At 42.4% G+C, this 17,754-nt stretch overlaps 1 protein-coding gene across 1 annotated transcript in view; it reads right to left on the bottom strand.

Annotated features, from left to right (window-relative positions):
- Window positions 1-17,754, bottom strand: part of WWC1 (WW and C2 domain containing 1) — a 72,671-nt gene that overhangs the window by 6,452 nt on the left and 48,465 nt on the right. The window contains exons 9-17 of the mRNA XM_068417186.1: window positions 15,542-15,784; window positions 13,978-14,067; window positions 11,077-11,615; window positions 6,739-6,847; window positions 4,894-4,974; window positions 3,899-3,985; window positions 2,946-3,138; window positions 1,424-1,576; window positions 728-828 (exon numbers count right to left, since the gene is read on the bottom strand). Coding sequence (XP_068273287.1) covers window positions 728-828; window positions 1,424-1,576; window positions 2,946-3,138; window positions 3,899-3,985; window positions 4,894-4,974; window positions 6,739-6,847; window positions 11,077-11,615; window positions 13,978-14,067; window positions 15,542-15,784 — 1,596 coding nt within the window. The remainder of the gene's footprint in view (window positions 1-727; window positions 829-1,423; window positions 1,577-2,945; window positions 3,139-3,898; window positions 3,986-4,893; window positions 4,975-6,738; window positions 6,848-11,076; window positions 11,616-13,977; window positions 14,068-15,541; window positions 15,785-17,754) is intronic.

The raw sequence follows: 17,754 nt of genomic DNA, 5'->3' as shown, positions 1-17,754 counted from the left end.
GCAATATTCCTGTAAGATGCTGGATAGAAACACATCCCCAAGGCAGCCAGTTGTACCTGGCAGGTCCTGCAGCCACTGAGATTACACAAACACAGGCTTATAAGGGAATAATTGAAACTGGAGTGAAGCTGCACCAGAAGGCAACCGTTACAGCCAAAAACTTCTTACTGATCTTGCTTCTGAAGAAGCAAGCTGAGGGTTCAGCCATGTGGTCTGAGCTTAAGGTGAATGCATCTTAAGGGGAGCTCTCAGAATGCCATTAATCTTAGTTTAAAAAGTGATGCTGGACAAAATTGAAGCATTGTTTTAACATCCTTTTCAGCTCCTTTGAACTCACAGCTGGCTTCTCCATCAAACCCACTGCTTGCTTTTTATTTCAAATGTTGGGCTTCATTAATAAACTCTGAATCTGAACCATGTAAACAACTGCCAAAATTAATACTCAAGCAAAGCCTTGCACCATACAGTGGAGCTTTCATGGACATCCACAGAACATTGTACAAATAACAAAATTAGCACAGTGCTATTGAATATTTTCAATGTTTATCAGCTTTGTTCTCATTTCCCAAGCACAACCTCCAGAACAGAAGAAACAGGATTTTTCACCAAAACAGAAAGAGACAGAAGCAGCCTCCCACAGCTCTGTATCATCTGCTTTTTTCTCTGCACACGAATCCCCAAATGCTCCAATCATCCCACAACACTAAGATGGTGGGATGATACCTACCAGCTCTCTCCACTAGTTAAAGTGCTTCTGCTTTCCTCCAGTTTCTTCTCCACAGCTTCCAGTTCAACAGCTGTCTGCTCTAAGAGTGCTGAGACAGAGTCCTGAGGAGAGCAAGAGGCTTCTTGAGAAGATACGACTCTCACAACCTGCAAAGCACCCAGCCTTTCTGGTCAGAACAGCCCCAACCAGCTTTCCTGTGGCAGCAGGAGAGAGTCGTAGTCTCTCCACCTGCGTTGTTCAAGCAGCCTAGTGCTCAGTCAAGCCTGTGTGAGCATACCTGGCCCACCTCCCCCAGTTCCACGAGCATATGCACGTGTGCAGCTATAGGCTGAGCATATTGCATGCCATGCACGTGCAGAGGTAAGTCTGTATCTTGACTCGTTCAGCAAGTTCACTGCAGCAAGGTGAGCTGTCTAGTGGGAAGAAAGGCAAGAGCTCACACATCACTTACACAACACCACATACCACATCCCTCAGCTTGTGAGGAGCAGGTATCAGTAAGTATTTAGCCCAGGACAAGGGCATATCTGTAATCAACATGTTAATTATTTTGCTGCACTTAATGACATTTTCAAGTTCTAAATATAAACACACTAGCCTTCACTTCTTGTCTACTGTAACAGTCCTTCAGCCACATAAACCCTCCCATTAGTACTGTTTTGAAGAGATTTGTTTGATTAAAGTGGTTGTTCTTACTGTTTTTTCAGTGCAGGGTATTTCAGAGTGAATGTTTCCTTGTTTACTTTTCCTGTTTTGCTTCTGCAGATACTTATAACTAAGGAGGTTATACCAACGGGTTGATTTCTCTCCGGATCTACATATTTCAGCAAGGCTAATTTGTGCTCCACCCTATTGAGAGCAAAACCACAGTTTTAGTGTAATAACAAAATGAATGATTATCACACCAGTAAGAAGAAATGAGAATGAAAATCCAGGACTATGTGACTTCGGCAAGTTTGACAAAAACAAGAATTGCCCTGTTTATCCCCATTTCAACAGCACTAGTACTGCTTTATGTTTAATTATTTTTAACATCGTTCAGGGCTTCCAATCCAAGTAGCAAGTGTTTCACTACAGCTCCTGTGTACAAGAATCCAGAAGTATGAATAGTGCTACTGCAGCCAGGATAAATCACAGCCAGAGCTTCAAAGAAAAAGAGAAAGGAACAAGAGATGAAGACTCCCTTTCAAGAAATTTGCAAGGCTGACAAAAATCACTGCCTCAGATTGAGATGCTTTAGCTTTGTATGTTCCATTCCTCTTCATTTGCCTTGTCATTTTTTACTGCATTACATTTAGCACACATCCTGACATACTCAAAGCCAAAGTAAAACTGATTTGCAATTTAATGCGTGCCTGAGTGGACTCCATTGCACCAGCCCAGTCTGGCAGACTGCATGCTGAGCACACCTCCTGCAAGTTAGCATGCTCTCACCAGGAGCTCAGGCACTGTAGAACTGTACACGCTGCCCAAAGGAAAAAAAAAAAACACGTTTGGAAAACAGATGTTTTCTTGAACCAAAGTGTGCTTTGCAAAGCAAGTGAAGGAAGAAATGCAGAGGCACTATAAAACATGCACCCTTCCAGTCAAGGGAGAAGCTATGGAACCCGTGCAGGATGAAACATCAACTTTTCTGTAACTTAACACTTGCTTATGTCCCAGCTCAACACACCCTACTCACGTTCTGGAGTACAATACTCTAGAAATAGTTCTATTAAAATCAACTTGCTCAGGTAATACTGAGCAACAAAAAGGCTCTTCTAACAACAGGGGGCAGCTGGCTATGGCAATACTAGCACTCAAAAAACTATGTTCATATGGATTTCAATAGTGTAGATTAATAGCAGTTTTAAAAAAATCCTTTAGAGATCTTTAATATTCTACAGTGGCTTCCAAATTTCCTCTAAGTCCATTCTCAATTACAATACAACTAATGTTTCCAAAAGGAAGAAAAATAGGTAAGGTTTCACATTAAATCATGAGAGAAGGGAAATCTAGTAGTCTGACACCAGTAGTTCTGTCACAAAACATTTATCTAACAGATCTTTTTTTCCTGATTAAAGTTGTTATTGCGAAGAACACTATCTGGGAGAGATAATATAGCTAAGGATCATCAAGAAAACTTTCACAGAAATTGCCATACTTCAGAGTTTAAAGTTTTGTCTAATTAAAAAGAGGAAACAAACACAAAAATATTAAAATAGAGATTAATACTAACCAAACATTCTTCAAGGTGAGACTTATCTACAGTGCAAACATCGACTCTTAAAGTCTTCTGGCGTAAAGCCGGGTAAGAGATAGAAACCCAAAATACTTCATTGTACACAAGATTGTCTGAAGCTTCCACCGGCCTTGTGCGAAACAAGCAGCTTGTGCTTTCTGAACAGGGCAGGACAGCCACGCGGATGTTCCTATTGAAAAAAGGGTTGCAATCAGCACTACCATACAGGTTTGCAGTTCCCTCCATTGCAACAGCTCCATAAATCTGTAAGTGAAATTCATCCTAAGCACTGTGGACACTACTGTCCTATCCTATTCTTCACAATATCAGTCAGCTGAGAAAAAAGGCACATCTCGTCACAACATCAGAGACACGAAGAGGCATGAGTTGCTGTGGACTTCATCCTTCTGAATCCTTTAATCGAACATCATGGGATTACGTTTTACATGGTTGCTTACGTCTGTGCAACTTGTCACACTGCTAACGTACCCTTTCATAGGTAGAAACAGCTACCCAAAAACGAATCCAATTTTTGTCAGCTTATTCAGCACACGGCTGAATTTAAACCTAGAATGAGTCTAGTAGAAGCTGTACATTCCCCCACACATGCATATGTGCAGGTGTCTGAGGATGAGTTCTGTAGCAGAATGAACACCCCCTCTCCACTCCACGCAGTTGCTCTGGGCACTGCGACAGTGAAGAACCTTGCTGGATAGTGCTAATTCCAGGCAAGTCCTTTTCTAGCAAATACAGTCATTGGAGGAAAAAAATGCACCTTATCTCAGTTTGCGGGTTTATTAGTTCATAAATGTTGCTACCCATAATAAAGTGTAGAAGCATTTCAGAAAGGGTAAATTTTTAAGAGTGTGAAAAACCAAAAACTAGTATCTGTTTAATTCTCACTGGAATCTAATAAAAATACTTCAAGCCTGTTTATTGCACCCACTTACACTTTTTGATCTTGTTGTAACAGCAGTGCTGGAACATTACTCAGCTGGATGACCAGTATCGCAAATTGCTTATTTTTGTCATCATATCTGAATTGGAAAGACACAAAAAAGCATTATTAGAGAAGTCTGCCCTGGACTCCATGAATCAGTATTTAACTTGTTTCATTAACACAAACAAACAATGCTACAAATTTACAAACAAGACAAAACAATAATGGGGCCATGGCTGGCCCATAGTTTAAAACAAAACCAGTTTCATATTACGTGAAGTTTTGCTGCCAGAAGATCCATAATTTAGAACACTCCAGAACATCGGAATTCAGATACAATGGACCAGAGATTTGAGCTTTTCCTGAGGTCTAGCTAACTTGCTGTGTTGTAACTAAAACCTTTTGAAAGCCCTTATATAATGACCGTAATATAAACAAGTTACAAGTAGCAATACTTGAAGTACAACAGTGAAGATGTTATGGGTAACCATTGTTTTACTGTTGATGGCCATGACAAGAGAGTTTTGCACTACTTATTTTTCCTCAAATCATAAATAACCTTCCACTAAGTCACTTAAGGAGGATGCCTCTGTGCCTGCCTTCCTATGCCTTACCCACTACTTGCGGGATTCAGGTGTGGTCAATGATTATGATTGCCATTTACTTTCAGCAGTTTTTCCCCTACAAGCTGCACACTAAAGGAGACTGCAAGCCAGCAAAAGGCTTTCTCCAGCCCAGCGCTGTCAGTGCTCCTAATGCTGGTTTGCACCCTCATACCACACTATCACCAGTTGATTTCCACTGATATGGAAGAGGATAACTGGGCCATGGACCTCCTGGAGTCGAGTGTAATTCTCAATTACACTACAAAGAGGGTATTAGTTAGTTAATACTAATAGGACAGGATAAGCAGGATAAGAAAACAGAACAGAAAGCACTATCTTAAATCCCATATATCATTCTTTCCATTGGAAGGAAAATCCAACGAAAATGTGTAGCGCTTACCTCATTGCAATTTGCACTTTAGCTGTCCCAGCTGCTTCTGTATCATCACTGTCAAACACCATCACTTCCGACACACATGGTCTGAAAGAAATCAAAGACAATTAAGGACTTGATTTCCCTCTTATTGAAGTGCTAGCATTTAGGTGATACAAGATCTTTTCCCTTCCATTCAGGGGTTGGGTATATGGATTTTGTAAAATCAGCAGCTGAAAGAAAGCCCTTTTAAGAAGTAAGTGCAATCATCCTTAGAGGTACATATTACAGTGCTTATCAGCAGAAAGTCATATGCCTTCCCCCTTCACTGCCAAAAAAAGCCACACAAAAGACTGCAAAAACAAGGCAGTGGGGGATTTTTGAAAGGGTTCCCTTGACTGGATTTTAGTAGAGACAGCTGACTGCCCAGCAACAGAAATAAGACTTAACAACTGCAATCCTGTCCTGCATCACGACAGCAAAAACTCGCAAGTTCGATTAGACTTAAGTCATTCCTTTGTTTCTTTACGAAATCAAACTTCCTTAAGCACATTTAAAGTGACAGAGTACACTGACTGGTCTTCCTTGAAACAGCTACCTGCATCATTTCCCTCCCAATGTACTACTCCTCCGAAGTTTTATGCACTGAAAGTCCCCAAAACTACATTCATTGTCTAATTGACTCGGAGGCTATGTTGTAGCACACGAAAACAGGATTAGCATTCTTCTAAGTATTTTCCATATTACTTAGCACTCTCTTGCATTTCATTACAATTCAGCTACAGAGGACAAACGTATTGCTCATCCTACCCTCACCATTTATTCTAGGCATCAAAATGATATTGTAGGCATTACAAAGGCTGGTAAGTCAACAACCCAAACAACACTAAGTAACATCAGACATGCGAGTGTGCATGGGATGCTTCTGTAACTGTCACACAGTGTCCCTCCTCCCCTCTCCGCAGAGCTCCCTATCCCGCTGAGGGGACACGGGACCTAAGACACCCAACTGTCTGACTGCCTGACTTGAGCCCATGAGGGCTAATTTAAAGAAGCACTGCACTTTCTCGTCAAAGTGAATTGTGCTGTAAACATAAAAAAATTACTCGTTTATCTAGAGAATTAATGAATATAATGAATGAATGGGGGGAATATGAGATGAGCAATTTTTTACCTCTACAGTTGTGTCTTGCAACAAATGACCCCAGAATTCATCTCAATGCCAATAAAAACAGTAGGAAAACCCATGTTAGATGCAGCCAAACCAGTAAACTTTTTGTCAAACCACCCCAGACAGTTTTAGCAAGCAGCAGGGGAGGTCCAGAAATCCAGCAAGAGCCACGACGCCCAGCTCCAGCTATAAGCTATGCACTTGGGGGGAGAAGTCCTGCAGAAATCACATACTGGATCCAAGCAGTAAGGAACTGCATCGCAGCACGTACACATCCATAAGGCAGTTCAAGGTGCTTCTGCTATCTTCCTTAAACATCCCAAAGTCCTCTCACACTGCCTGCGGGCTGTCATTGACACCAGAACAGCTGACTGACAGGAGGGGAACTTTATACCTGCCAGATGGCTCTGCTACCCCCATCAAGGCAGCAGTCACAGCTTACCAGCACCTTCCCAAACAGACCAGCTGTTCACACAGTTCTCTGTGAGCTTGCTTTCAGCTACTTCTGTTATGGGAAGCATGGGTCACTTTGATAATCAAATTCAACCTGCTCATAGTTTTTTTAGAAGGATTAAGAAATCTGAGATTGAGAACTTTAGCCACCAAACTACAAAAAAGGTCATAACCAGCAGTATTCCAGCTGACTCCTGTGTGCAAAGCTGAGTCATTGGCTTCTTCCTAGAGAGAGATCTGATATCTACCTTTGTACAGACGCCTCATACACCCCGCTATCTCCAGCAACAGATTCATCAGACACTGCAGCTGACACACACGCCACTTTCAGAGCCGTCCCTCCGGCTGTATTTATACCTATCAGAAAAGCACAGAGGAAAATCAAAAACAGGTGTTAATGAAAACAGTCTGCATCAGGAGCAGCTTTTTTTTCCTCATCCTCCCCTTGAATTGCATTTTTCCCCCACCCAAGTATTGTTAAGCAACAGCACATTTCTGAAGACAGAGAGGACACAGGTAGGGCGGGCTGTGCCCAACAGCCACTGTGAAGTTAGTGCTTCAGGAACGTGCCTGACTGCCCTGGAGAATAAAAAGCCCCTGGACAACCAAGGAACAGCCTATGTGGTGGAGGCAAGAGCCAGGCTTCACTGCACAGTCAATGCCCATGTAATACTCTGGCCCTGCAGTAGCGTACCCACAGGGTGAGGTTACACACCAGTTGTGCTGAGCGCATTACAAGGGGCTGCCCCAGCACCTCCACAGGTGCAGGTCCTCGCAGGCAATGCGAGGAGAGGCTTTCAGAGCACTGGGAAGGCAGGGATGTACCCATGACAAGATGAGCAACGTGCAGAAGCAGCAGAACTTCTAAATTCTAGTGAAGTTATAAATATGAACCAATAAAACAGCTCCTACTGCAAGTCACCCTTAAGCTGGTAGCAGGCCTTCTGGTCCTACCTACCCAGAGAGCAGCGGCCAGGCAAACGTGACTGACCAAGCTCTGGCCAAGTAAGGGTTATGCAGAGGGAAACCGCTCTCTACCCTGCCTGGAGAGCTTAAACCAAGTTTAGCTTCAAGGAGGAGGAACAGCAAAAAACCACCACCCGCCTACCCCTAAACCCCAAAGGTCAGTGTACACAGGACAGAAGATAGGTCCAGAAAGGTCAGGTTAACTAGCTAAACATGGAGAGAAAGAGAGATTACAGGATTTAAAGTAGCAGCCACATGCAGGAATGCAGGGAAAAGGAGATAGGGAAGAGAAACAGAGGAAGCTGAAGCAAGGAGTTTTGCACAGAGGTGTTATCTGGCATAGACTTCTTATGCTACAAAACAGGGAAAGATACACCCTGGAAACTTCTGCAAATTCTGCACCTTTTCACTTGAACCATCCCATTTCTGCAGACATATGCTTCAGGCGAGAGTCTGGAGAACTGTCTGCCAAGGTGGCTAATGAGTGCTGGGACGTAACTAGCTCTTAGCTCTCCCTCACTGTCAGGGCTTTGGGAGACCTGCTCCAAGAGGGAGGAGGTGCCGTGTTGTCACACTGGGAGCACCTGTAACCCCACAGCAGAAGGGCAGCAACACACTCCAAGGGGCTTTCATCTTTCAGAAGTGGTCCAGCTTTCCTGTAGCCTTAGGAAAGCACATGCCCCCAAACCAATAAATGGTTGCTATCCCATATTTTCTTTATTACAAGGCAAGTTTGTGTTGTTTTGGGTTTTTTTTTTGGCACAGTCTCACAAAGCCACTTAAAGAATTAAAAGCAGCTTTGAAAAAACATTGGTGCAAAAAGTGTGCAAGCTCAACATAGGGCCGTGGGATAACATAAGGACCTGTTCTACAATCAACAGAGGGTGCTACAGGGAACACCAAGATACTGCACTTTGGGCCCATTCATCCGCATGTGTTTTGACAAAACCCTGAATGGTATTTTTCATCTTGGTATTCCCATGGAACCGCTGGACAGAAATACATGTCCAGACCTTTTCCCCAGAGGCCAAAGCACATGTAAAAAAGTTAGCATATGTAACACACACAGTATCAGTCATTAACTGAAACAAATGGATCCATCTAATACTGGCGTTCCCAGTTTAATCCATCCTCCCTCCTGCCGTGTGCTAGGGCCTGGCCCCTGCTGCACTCTTGATCATAGGCTATGCTGGAGGTATGTGGGCAGGGTCAAAACTATGTTTCTTCTTTCCTCAATGCTGCTTTGTACCTCCTGTTCTAGGGTTTTAATATGAAAATAATTTATCCTCGCTGGCTGGCTTTCTAGATCAAGTTGTTGGAGTTTTACACACCACTGCCAGAAATGCCGCTCCGGGAAGCCCTCTGCATGAAGCTTGCTTACTGGGAAGGACACCGCAGGTTGGTCTCCATACCCTTAACCTCTTTTTCTCTTTCAATTACCGATGTCATCTAGTCATTTCAACCCAGAAAGCCTTCATTTTTGACCACTTCGCCCGAGCATCTTGTGGCCACGGGGGGCAAATACAGAAGGTGCACAAAACCTGGCAATGAAGTGGGTATCTGTTTGTACAGCAGAATGCTGAAGTGCAAACCTGAATAAAGATGAACGCTTCCCTGAAAAGGATTCATCATGGAACCATCCTTTTCCTTACTTTTTTAGCAAAGGACTTGGAAGCTCAGCCCTGCAAGTCTTACACACACACTGAACCTGTAACTTTTTCATGTGGCTAATTAACACAAAATTTGGATCTTCCCTTTTAAGCCTTAAGTCTCTAAAGAGGTATCCCACTAAAAAGAAAGTTTATGGAAGGGTTCAGCACTGACTCAACTCACTTCTATATTTCCAAGCAGGCAGATAACACTTCCTATGTTTTTTCCCCCATTTTTTTCATTCATATCAAGAATTTAAAGTTTGCTCTTCACTTCCTGCCATCTTCCCTTCCATGGGCTCTCCTGGGCACACCGTGAGAAGGCCCTGAAGAGCCATGTCATGCACTGTCCTCACATCCGCACCGTTTCCTCAGAGAATGCCAGACTTTGCCAGATTCCAGGTTTTGCTATTAGTTTCACCTAAATTGCTCAGGTGTCACTCAGGTGAGAGAGGAAACCTTATTTCAGCCTCAAAGGTAGCAGAGGTTCTGTTCTAACAGAAACAAAAAGCAAATCCCTCATATGCATGCTGTTCAGCTCTACTCACAGGAACACGTGAGCATGCTTTGCCCATAAGGCCAAGTACCAACCACCCCAGATCCAGCCACCATGTTTCGGGTGTTACACTGAACACCGCCCCCCCCACCCTGAAAATGCCTGAGGAGTAAAATCTCATCTCATTAGTGCCCTGAAATAAACTACTTATGGTGATTATTTTGTCTGCTGACTGGCTAACAGCAATAATCACTTAATCTGCTTAACACCTGAGCTTTCACTTTAACAGCCTTGACAAATCTTGAAGAGCTAAAAAGGTGAAAACTAATCAGGGCCCAGTTCTAATAAGAATAATTAGTGTTTCCTACTCAAATGCATAATACCTCTTGCTTGTAGGAAAATAGCAGCTCGAAGGGGAAGATCTGCACTCATGTCTTTTATTGTATTTTAAACAGTGTCAGCCACCTTAATGCAGAAGGCAGTGGTAACATGGTGCTAGTTCCCTTTATTCACATAGGCTGTTTTATAATCCTGTGAAAAACAGAAACAAACTGCACTGCTAGTTCATACCACTATAGCTTGCAAGTTTATAATGCCTTTAAAGCTCTTCACTGCAGTTACAAGTACAGTCATTTCACTCATCTCCATTGGATTTAACCCAACTAGAGTCACAAGGGCTTCAGACAGGCCCTACACGAGTGCCCTGACTGCTGCTTACTGCTTTCCATCCCCTTCAGCCCAGCCATCATCATTCTAAAAAAAGGATGAACCCTTCCCACCCACCAATAAGCCATATGCATGTATGAGAACATCCACTATCTCTAAATGTCTTATTTTATCACGCTCACAATTTAAACACATTTTTGTTGCTAAGAGACCATCCCCCTCAAAAGAGCAGAAATTCAAGCACAGCCTTGACATGTCTGCTCAGCTGAGGTTAATAAATTCACTGCCACTGATTTACTGGGAACCAGAGCAAGACGTTGTGCATGCTGAGGTGGCGGGGAAGGATTTTTATTATAATTTGTTAACTATTAAGCTAAATGGCTTTCCCAGCCTTCCTCAAAAGCTTGGCCAAAAAGTTTGTGTCAATATGGCATTATGTGCCTCCCAGACCCAAAACACTAGATGACATTCTGAATAGTTTAGTGCCAAATTAAACCAGGAATCCCACCACAACCATTTACCCTCACACATGAAATCCCTGTAAGTTGTGTACGCATGCATATAAGTACACTAAAAACACACCTAGATACAGTCTTCTGCAAGGCTCATCAGATCAGCAGTATTTTTCATGTACAAATTAAAATACCAGTCCTTTCTCCCAAGCAAGATAGGACACCCAGCTGAATACGCTTTTCAACACAAAGACATCAAGATGACAGACAGCTTTAGAAATACTTGCTTCTCAATGCTTTATAAACTGTATTAAAAATAAATGCACGCATGTGCATGCAAATAGTTTGTTACCATACCTTGACCTAGATGTTTATCTCCTGCTCTAGGCTCTTCCAATCTACAGTTGCCACTCCCAGTGTTTAGGGTGAGTTCTGAGAGGTTTGTACTTATCTCTGCATCATCAAAATCCATATGGCTTGAAAATGCATCACCAGTTAGGAGTGGGTCTATCACCAGTGGAGAGCAAGGTGGAGATGGAGAAGAGAGAGATGACCTTGGAGATAGCGATGTCATGGATTTCGGAGTACCAGACAATGATCTCAGGGCCTGCACGCGACTGGTGGTATCTGCTTTGTGGGTTTTCGCTACTTCGTTTTCGTGAATAGTGGTGATACAGCCTGACGGTCTAAATCCAGTGGCTCCTTCTAAGAGCAAGTCAAGCTTGTTTTGATAGTCTGAGTCCAACTGCTCCAACTGCTCCAGGTGCTCATAGTAGAGATCAGTGAAACTGGCTGAGGTGGATGAATCCTGGCTGGAGGTGGCAAGAGATCCTCTGCTAGATGCAAGAGAACCAGGGCTGCTGCTCGAGGAGAGGGAAAGCATGCTGGTGGAGAGACTGAAGGAAACAAGTCAGAAAACCATTATACTGTATCTCCCGATTTCTCAGGAAAACACTGCAATGTCACCAAATCTCTACGCCCACATGGTACATTTCGCTTTGTTAGCTCAGGCCATACGTATTAGTCCCCACAACAATCCAGAACCACAGCCTACCCAGTGGAAAAGTTGTGTCGCTTTTCAATAAAAATAATATAGTTCATACACATTTTTCTACTCACCACATCGACCTCATAAGAGTCCTTGTTTAGCCAAAACAACTCTAATGAATAGTTTCAAACCAATTAAAATTAGTGACAACATTCTCCTCCCACATCTGTCTGGAAAACATCTGTGGTTCCTGTTAATCTTGAAAGCAGACCACAAAAACCAGCAAGGCCCATGCAAGAAGATGAAGTTACTGCAACAAACTGTCTGACCATATGGAAATTTTCTTCCATTTACCTCAATCTTGGACCCACAGCCAAAAGGCAATATCACAGCTGCCTGGGACTGGCCCTCAGAGATCACAACAGCTAGCAGTTACCAGAAGACTGCTACATGGAATCCAGGGCCAGGAGAGCAAGGGAAAGAGTTGGGGCTGGGCTCTGAAATCCATTCACACAAATTACTTATCCCTAGAGATCTAGGTTCAGAACATAACTGACAGCAAAACTAATTTTAAGCAGGTGCTGAATAGAAGTCTGTTCAGATGAGAAAGCTCAGATACTACAGCACACTGTTTTCTGCTCAGAAGACCCAACAAATCCTCCAGTACTGACTACAATATATAACATCCCTAGAAATTCCATTTAAACCAACACTCCTGCTCCGGATATTGAATACCTTGCTCATTACTGACTGTTTAAAGACCTTTAACCCTCACTTCAGATATGGATTAGCTATTGAAAAATTTCTGCATATGTATAAAGGGCTTAAGTTGCCCCACTGAAAAACAGTGAGGATGTTAATAAGCCTAATAATCCCTTATTTATTATTTATGGAGTAAAAGCTAGAAGCTGCATGTGTATAATTATGCCCATGACCTTATGAGAAAAAGGCAAGTATGCAGAATTTAGTATAATTTTGGCACAAAACATCTTCTGCATTTGCATGCCAGATGTGCACTGCATCATGTTCATTCAAAAAAGCTTTTGGGTGAAACATAACTGAAACATGATAAGATGTTTTTGCATTTTGGCAGTATATATAGATCTAGAAAGGACTAATAAATTTAAAGCTTTTCAGTGTATTTCACTATGAAAAGGGAGGGGTTTTAATTAATCTTTTCCTTATCAACAAACAGGGCTCAACTTCATTTTGTGCATACCTTTGAATGCCAGACATTTTGCATTATGGGGTTAATAACAAATGCTTATTCTTATGAAGGCGCATGCCAAGAACACTGGGCACATAGTTAGGAAGAAATTAGTTTCACATGCTTCTTGGTCACCTCAAAAGATCCCTAATCAGCTAGATGAAATGAAAATACGATGTATTTCCACTGCATAAGAGCATCACAGATAGCTATTCTCCATGGTGGCTTATTTACATGTCAGTCTTGTGCTAGGATTTCTTTCCAGTCTTTTCGGTGTCATCTTCACAAAATGAAACAGAATCCAAGTGGAGCAGAAGCTACAAACAGAGTAAATTCAGTACACGCTGATAGCAAAAACCTCAACCAAACAAAAACCCCACGAAACTCTCTTCCTAATCAAAAAGAAAAAAACATAGTTTTAGCTAATGATGATTTGGCCTTACTGCCTGTGGTCATGCATTTGTCTGGAAACAATAATCCTACTCTTCCAAAACTACAGCCTGAACAACCAGACCACATTACGACTGCAGAAACATTTCTATATACCATACGAACCACAACAGATTCAGGGATGTCTCAATATATTGTCTACATTGCAAGCAACAGCACACTTGGAATTAATTCAGAGAAATATTATCATGACATTCACACATGAATGTGTAGTTGCATTACTAAGGTTCACTTCACTTGCTGTGTGTTAAGCTGTCTGTAACATACTTTATTAATATAATACTTCAGTAACCAAACATTAGTACAAAAAACTCAGCTATCCTTAGTCACCTAAATGTTACATGTCCAAAACAGAAGGGATTGCGCAAACTCCTCCCGTTCTCAGACAGAGGCACCACCACAAGGTTATTTATCCCATTCTCAACCATCCATCTGAGTGCGATGTATAACCCTCCAGGCTTCTCCTTCCATTGACTACACAGGGGTCTTAGGTCACTACTGTAACTGAAAGGCCTTTTCGACCTCTCAGTTGGGAGATGAAATTGTTAGCAGAGAAAGGCAGTTACACCATGTGCAGTTAAAGCACCTACAACTTCTGTAAAAGGTTACATACCTTTTCAGCTGGGTGTGCAACATTGCAACTAATCGTGTTGTTTCTTCCAGTTCTCGGACTAGCTGATTTCTTTTGCTATTCAACTTCAATCTAAGAGAAGACAGAAGAAAAAGATGAGCTAAAGCAGCATTTACTATTTAAAATGAAGAGTAAAGGCAAATTCTATTTTTTCAATGAAATCCTACAAAAGTTAATACACACTGTAACATGGGACAGAATTTGGTCAAGATGTGTAGGTGTTTATCAACTTCTAATACTTGTAAAATGTGGAACCCAATCCTGCAAACATTCACAACAGGGAAAATAATTACAGCTAGTACTATAAAAGTTAATGTTTCTAGGATCAGGCCTCAAAAAGTCCGGCAGATTTTGCTCGTTATACACTGTTGCATTCTTATACTTACTGTGCTAATAAAGGTGTAAATGCTTTCATTTGCTTTCAGTAAGGTCTATGGATGACTAAGGTTTATACGATTTAGTTATTAACCATCTCATTACGGCTTTACATGAATTATGGACTTCAGCAACATCTCAGTTTTATTTCACACCTGAATTGGTTTGAGACACAAACATGCGCACTTGGGTGCTCATACCCTAACTTAACAGGGCCCTGGACAAGAAATCCTTCTCCAGAAATATGCTATTTCTTTGGCACACTAGAACAGGACCATATTCCTAAAAACCACAAACAAGTGTGTTAATCTTACGGCAAGACCAGAAACACTTGTCAAACCACAGATATTTCAGTCTGGTAAAAGTCCTGCAGCTGAAACATCTGAGATGCCTACATTTTTTCCAGCATGACAAAACCATGAAAAGACTATGTAGAAAATTGGTATAGTCTGGACATTGAGCATGTAGAAGAAATGAAAATATAGAGCCACAGAGAGTGAGTGCAAAAGGCCTATTCCATATACACTCAAGAGAGTGCTCCTAGAAGTAACATTGCCATAGCCACCCACATTAATACATCCAGATTGTAAAGCGCTTGTAGGCAATGCCTAATGCAGCATTCACCCTCACTGTACATTCCCATGAGATCTCCCCCTACAACACAAGTAAAATTATAGAGGATAGCTGGTTTTTCAGCTAGTTTAGATTCACAGGATATTCCATGCAACTCCCACAGCCCTGTCAAATACCAGTTCCTACAGGAATCACACACAAGGATGCTCAGAACAAACAACAAATTTTAAAAATTTTAAATTCCATCTGTTGACATTTACCAAGCTCCAGACGGCACAGCAACTGTGGAAGCTGCTGCGAGGTGCTGGCTGCATACAGATACATTATAGTACGCTAACATTATACTGGGCTATTTTGAGCATTTCTTACACACTCATAAAGGATCCATTTGTAGGAACAACAATCTTTCCCCAGCTGGGGAGTAAGACTTGCAGGCAGTTTCTTTTGGGAGATGATTTCAGAAAGATTATAAGTAGAAGTGGTCTCCTGGAAATCTGAGGGCACGCTGCTATGAGCATTCAGCCAGGGGATGTTGCTGCTTGCTCCCGATTACCTCTTGTCCAACAAGGCAAGCTCTGCCCTATGCCCAGTCACCTACCTCTCAGTTAGAGCTTTGCTTTGAGTGTCTCTAGCAGCCTGAAGGTCTTCCTCCAGGCGCCTTCTCTCCGTCTCCAGTCTCTCCACCTCTCCTCGAGTCCATTTTCTGGGGCTAATAAATCGCATTTCTTTTAAGAGCTCCTCCTTCTCATTAATTAATATTAGGCGATCCCGCTCAGAGTCCAGCACGCCAGGCCAGGCCTCGCTGTCAAGCTTAGCCAGTTGTATTTTCAGGTTTGCTATTCTACAGAAAAAAAAAACAACAACCCAGTTATTCCATGAGAAGTGTCTGAGCTCCTGCTCCAGACACACAAAGGTACAGCACAACCAACCACATCTTCCATGGCTGTGAAGAACGCTCTCAGCTCAGGGACAACTGCCCTCACCCCTCATGCCCTCCTTACCAGGGTGCTGGCCAGTGATGGCACCGCCACGAGCTGACACGCAGAATGGGACTGTAACTGAGGTTTGCTCCCAATGGTAAGCTTCTCCAGCTAACCTCCAGTGTCCACCAGTCAGGGAAGAGTATAACAGAAATTCTGGATCTCAAAAAAAGCTGTCAGATACACTACAGGGCATTTCATATGCCTGACAGCTAATGATCTTACAGTACTTGGTGTGGAGAGTATATATCTGGTCTTAATCAGTTTTATGGACAAGAACTGTATACACTCTGTATACGATTCAGATAGGCTGATAAAGACCAGTGGTTACTCAAAAGTTTAGAAACTATTTTTGTCTTTACAGTGAGGAAGTTAACCATATGCATGCTGCTACTGGAAGAATCCAACTATTGACTCAACATTAAGCATTTTGCACACATTAAAGAGCTACACTACTTCTGGTGCAACATGCACCTCAGGATGTGAAGACTCGAAGACATAAATCCAGAGCCACTTACTTGCATGAAATTTAAAGTCTCTTTTAATTAGAGGCATCATTCCAGATTTCAGTTTACAGTCTGTATCACTAATCCTTCAGCATCACACCACATTATCTCAGGCAGGAACATGATTACTAAAAGCAACAGCAACACAGATCTAGAATTTAGCAAGAGTTTTGATTGAGAGCAGAAGAGAGCACAGCTCATGGCAGGTAAGGAGGCGGCTCACTCCAACCATCTGCCCATTCCCAACTTCTCAAGTATCTGAACTGCTCAGATAGCTCCACAAATGGTCAGCTTTGCCATGCAACATAGAGAGGGAAGCAAAAAACAAGCAGCAGGCCAGGACACAGAACCAAGGGCAGTAATGTCAGTCTTCCCAAAGGAAGCCGTCTCCTTTGGACTCACTGACCTACAACTCTTCATTGCCTGATGGGGTGATCATGGTAGTTTGGTGAGAAACAATAGTACAGATAAAGCTGAATAACAGTTACCAAAGACTTGCATTTCTGGAACTCAAACAATCAGAAATGATCGAGTGGGGAGCAGAGAATGGGTAGGGCAGAATGGGCTGGGGTGGAGAAATTACAGAAGCTTAGAAGGCAAGCAAGGACAAAAAGTATCTTGCAATATAAGGCATAATATTTGCAAAAAGAATTCACCTGACTGAAGACCAGAGAGTCAAGGCATACATGCCCCTTCATGGGATTAATTCAGGTTAATCTCTCAGGTTTAGTGAATACATAAGAAATGGAAGTGAAATGCGATACATGTAAAATGAAAGTCCAATATTCATCTCCCTTTGAAAAGGGCTTTGTGATCTGGTGGCAGAATTACCAGACTTAAATTGGGCACAACATGTGGCTACTAATCTGGATTCATCTCTTTTGAGAGCTTGGTTTATGCTACAGAAGCGCACAGGACGGTGCACGCTTCCTCCAGCAAACCAGCACGCATGCAGGCACAGGGCAAATTCAACACCAGCTAGCAAAATCAAAGTGTGTGGAGTAAGTAATAAGATGCAGATCTGGGCAGCAGCAGCTACACGACCGCTGAATGGCCTCGAAGAATAAAGCTTTGTCTTCCAAGCTCCGAAGGCCAAGAGCAACTTGAGCCCCGAGAGAGCCTGTGAAGGATTAGGCTCACACAGACTGACCTGCCTCCTCCATCACAGGAGACAGACTAGAGATCACCTTTCTGAAGGGAAGCCTCACTTTCTGTAAATGCATTTCCCACAGCAGGTTCCTTACTCTAATTAAAGTTCCATAATTGATAGATATTCAGCTCAACTATGTTTAGGTCTTCTTAGGAGCTGTTTTGTTTTTGAGTGC

The sequence above is a fragment of the Nyctibius grandis genome, chromosome 22 (genome assembly GCF_013368605.1).
Source record: "Nyctibius grandis isolate bNycGra1 chromosome 22, bNycGra1.pri, whole genome shotgun sequence".
NCBI classification, from domain to species: domain Eukaryota; kingdom Metazoa; phylum Chordata; class Aves; order Nyctibiiformes; family Nyctibiidae; genus Nyctibius; species Nyctibius grandis.
This window is presented reverse-complemented; position numbering and strand designations above follow the sequence as displayed.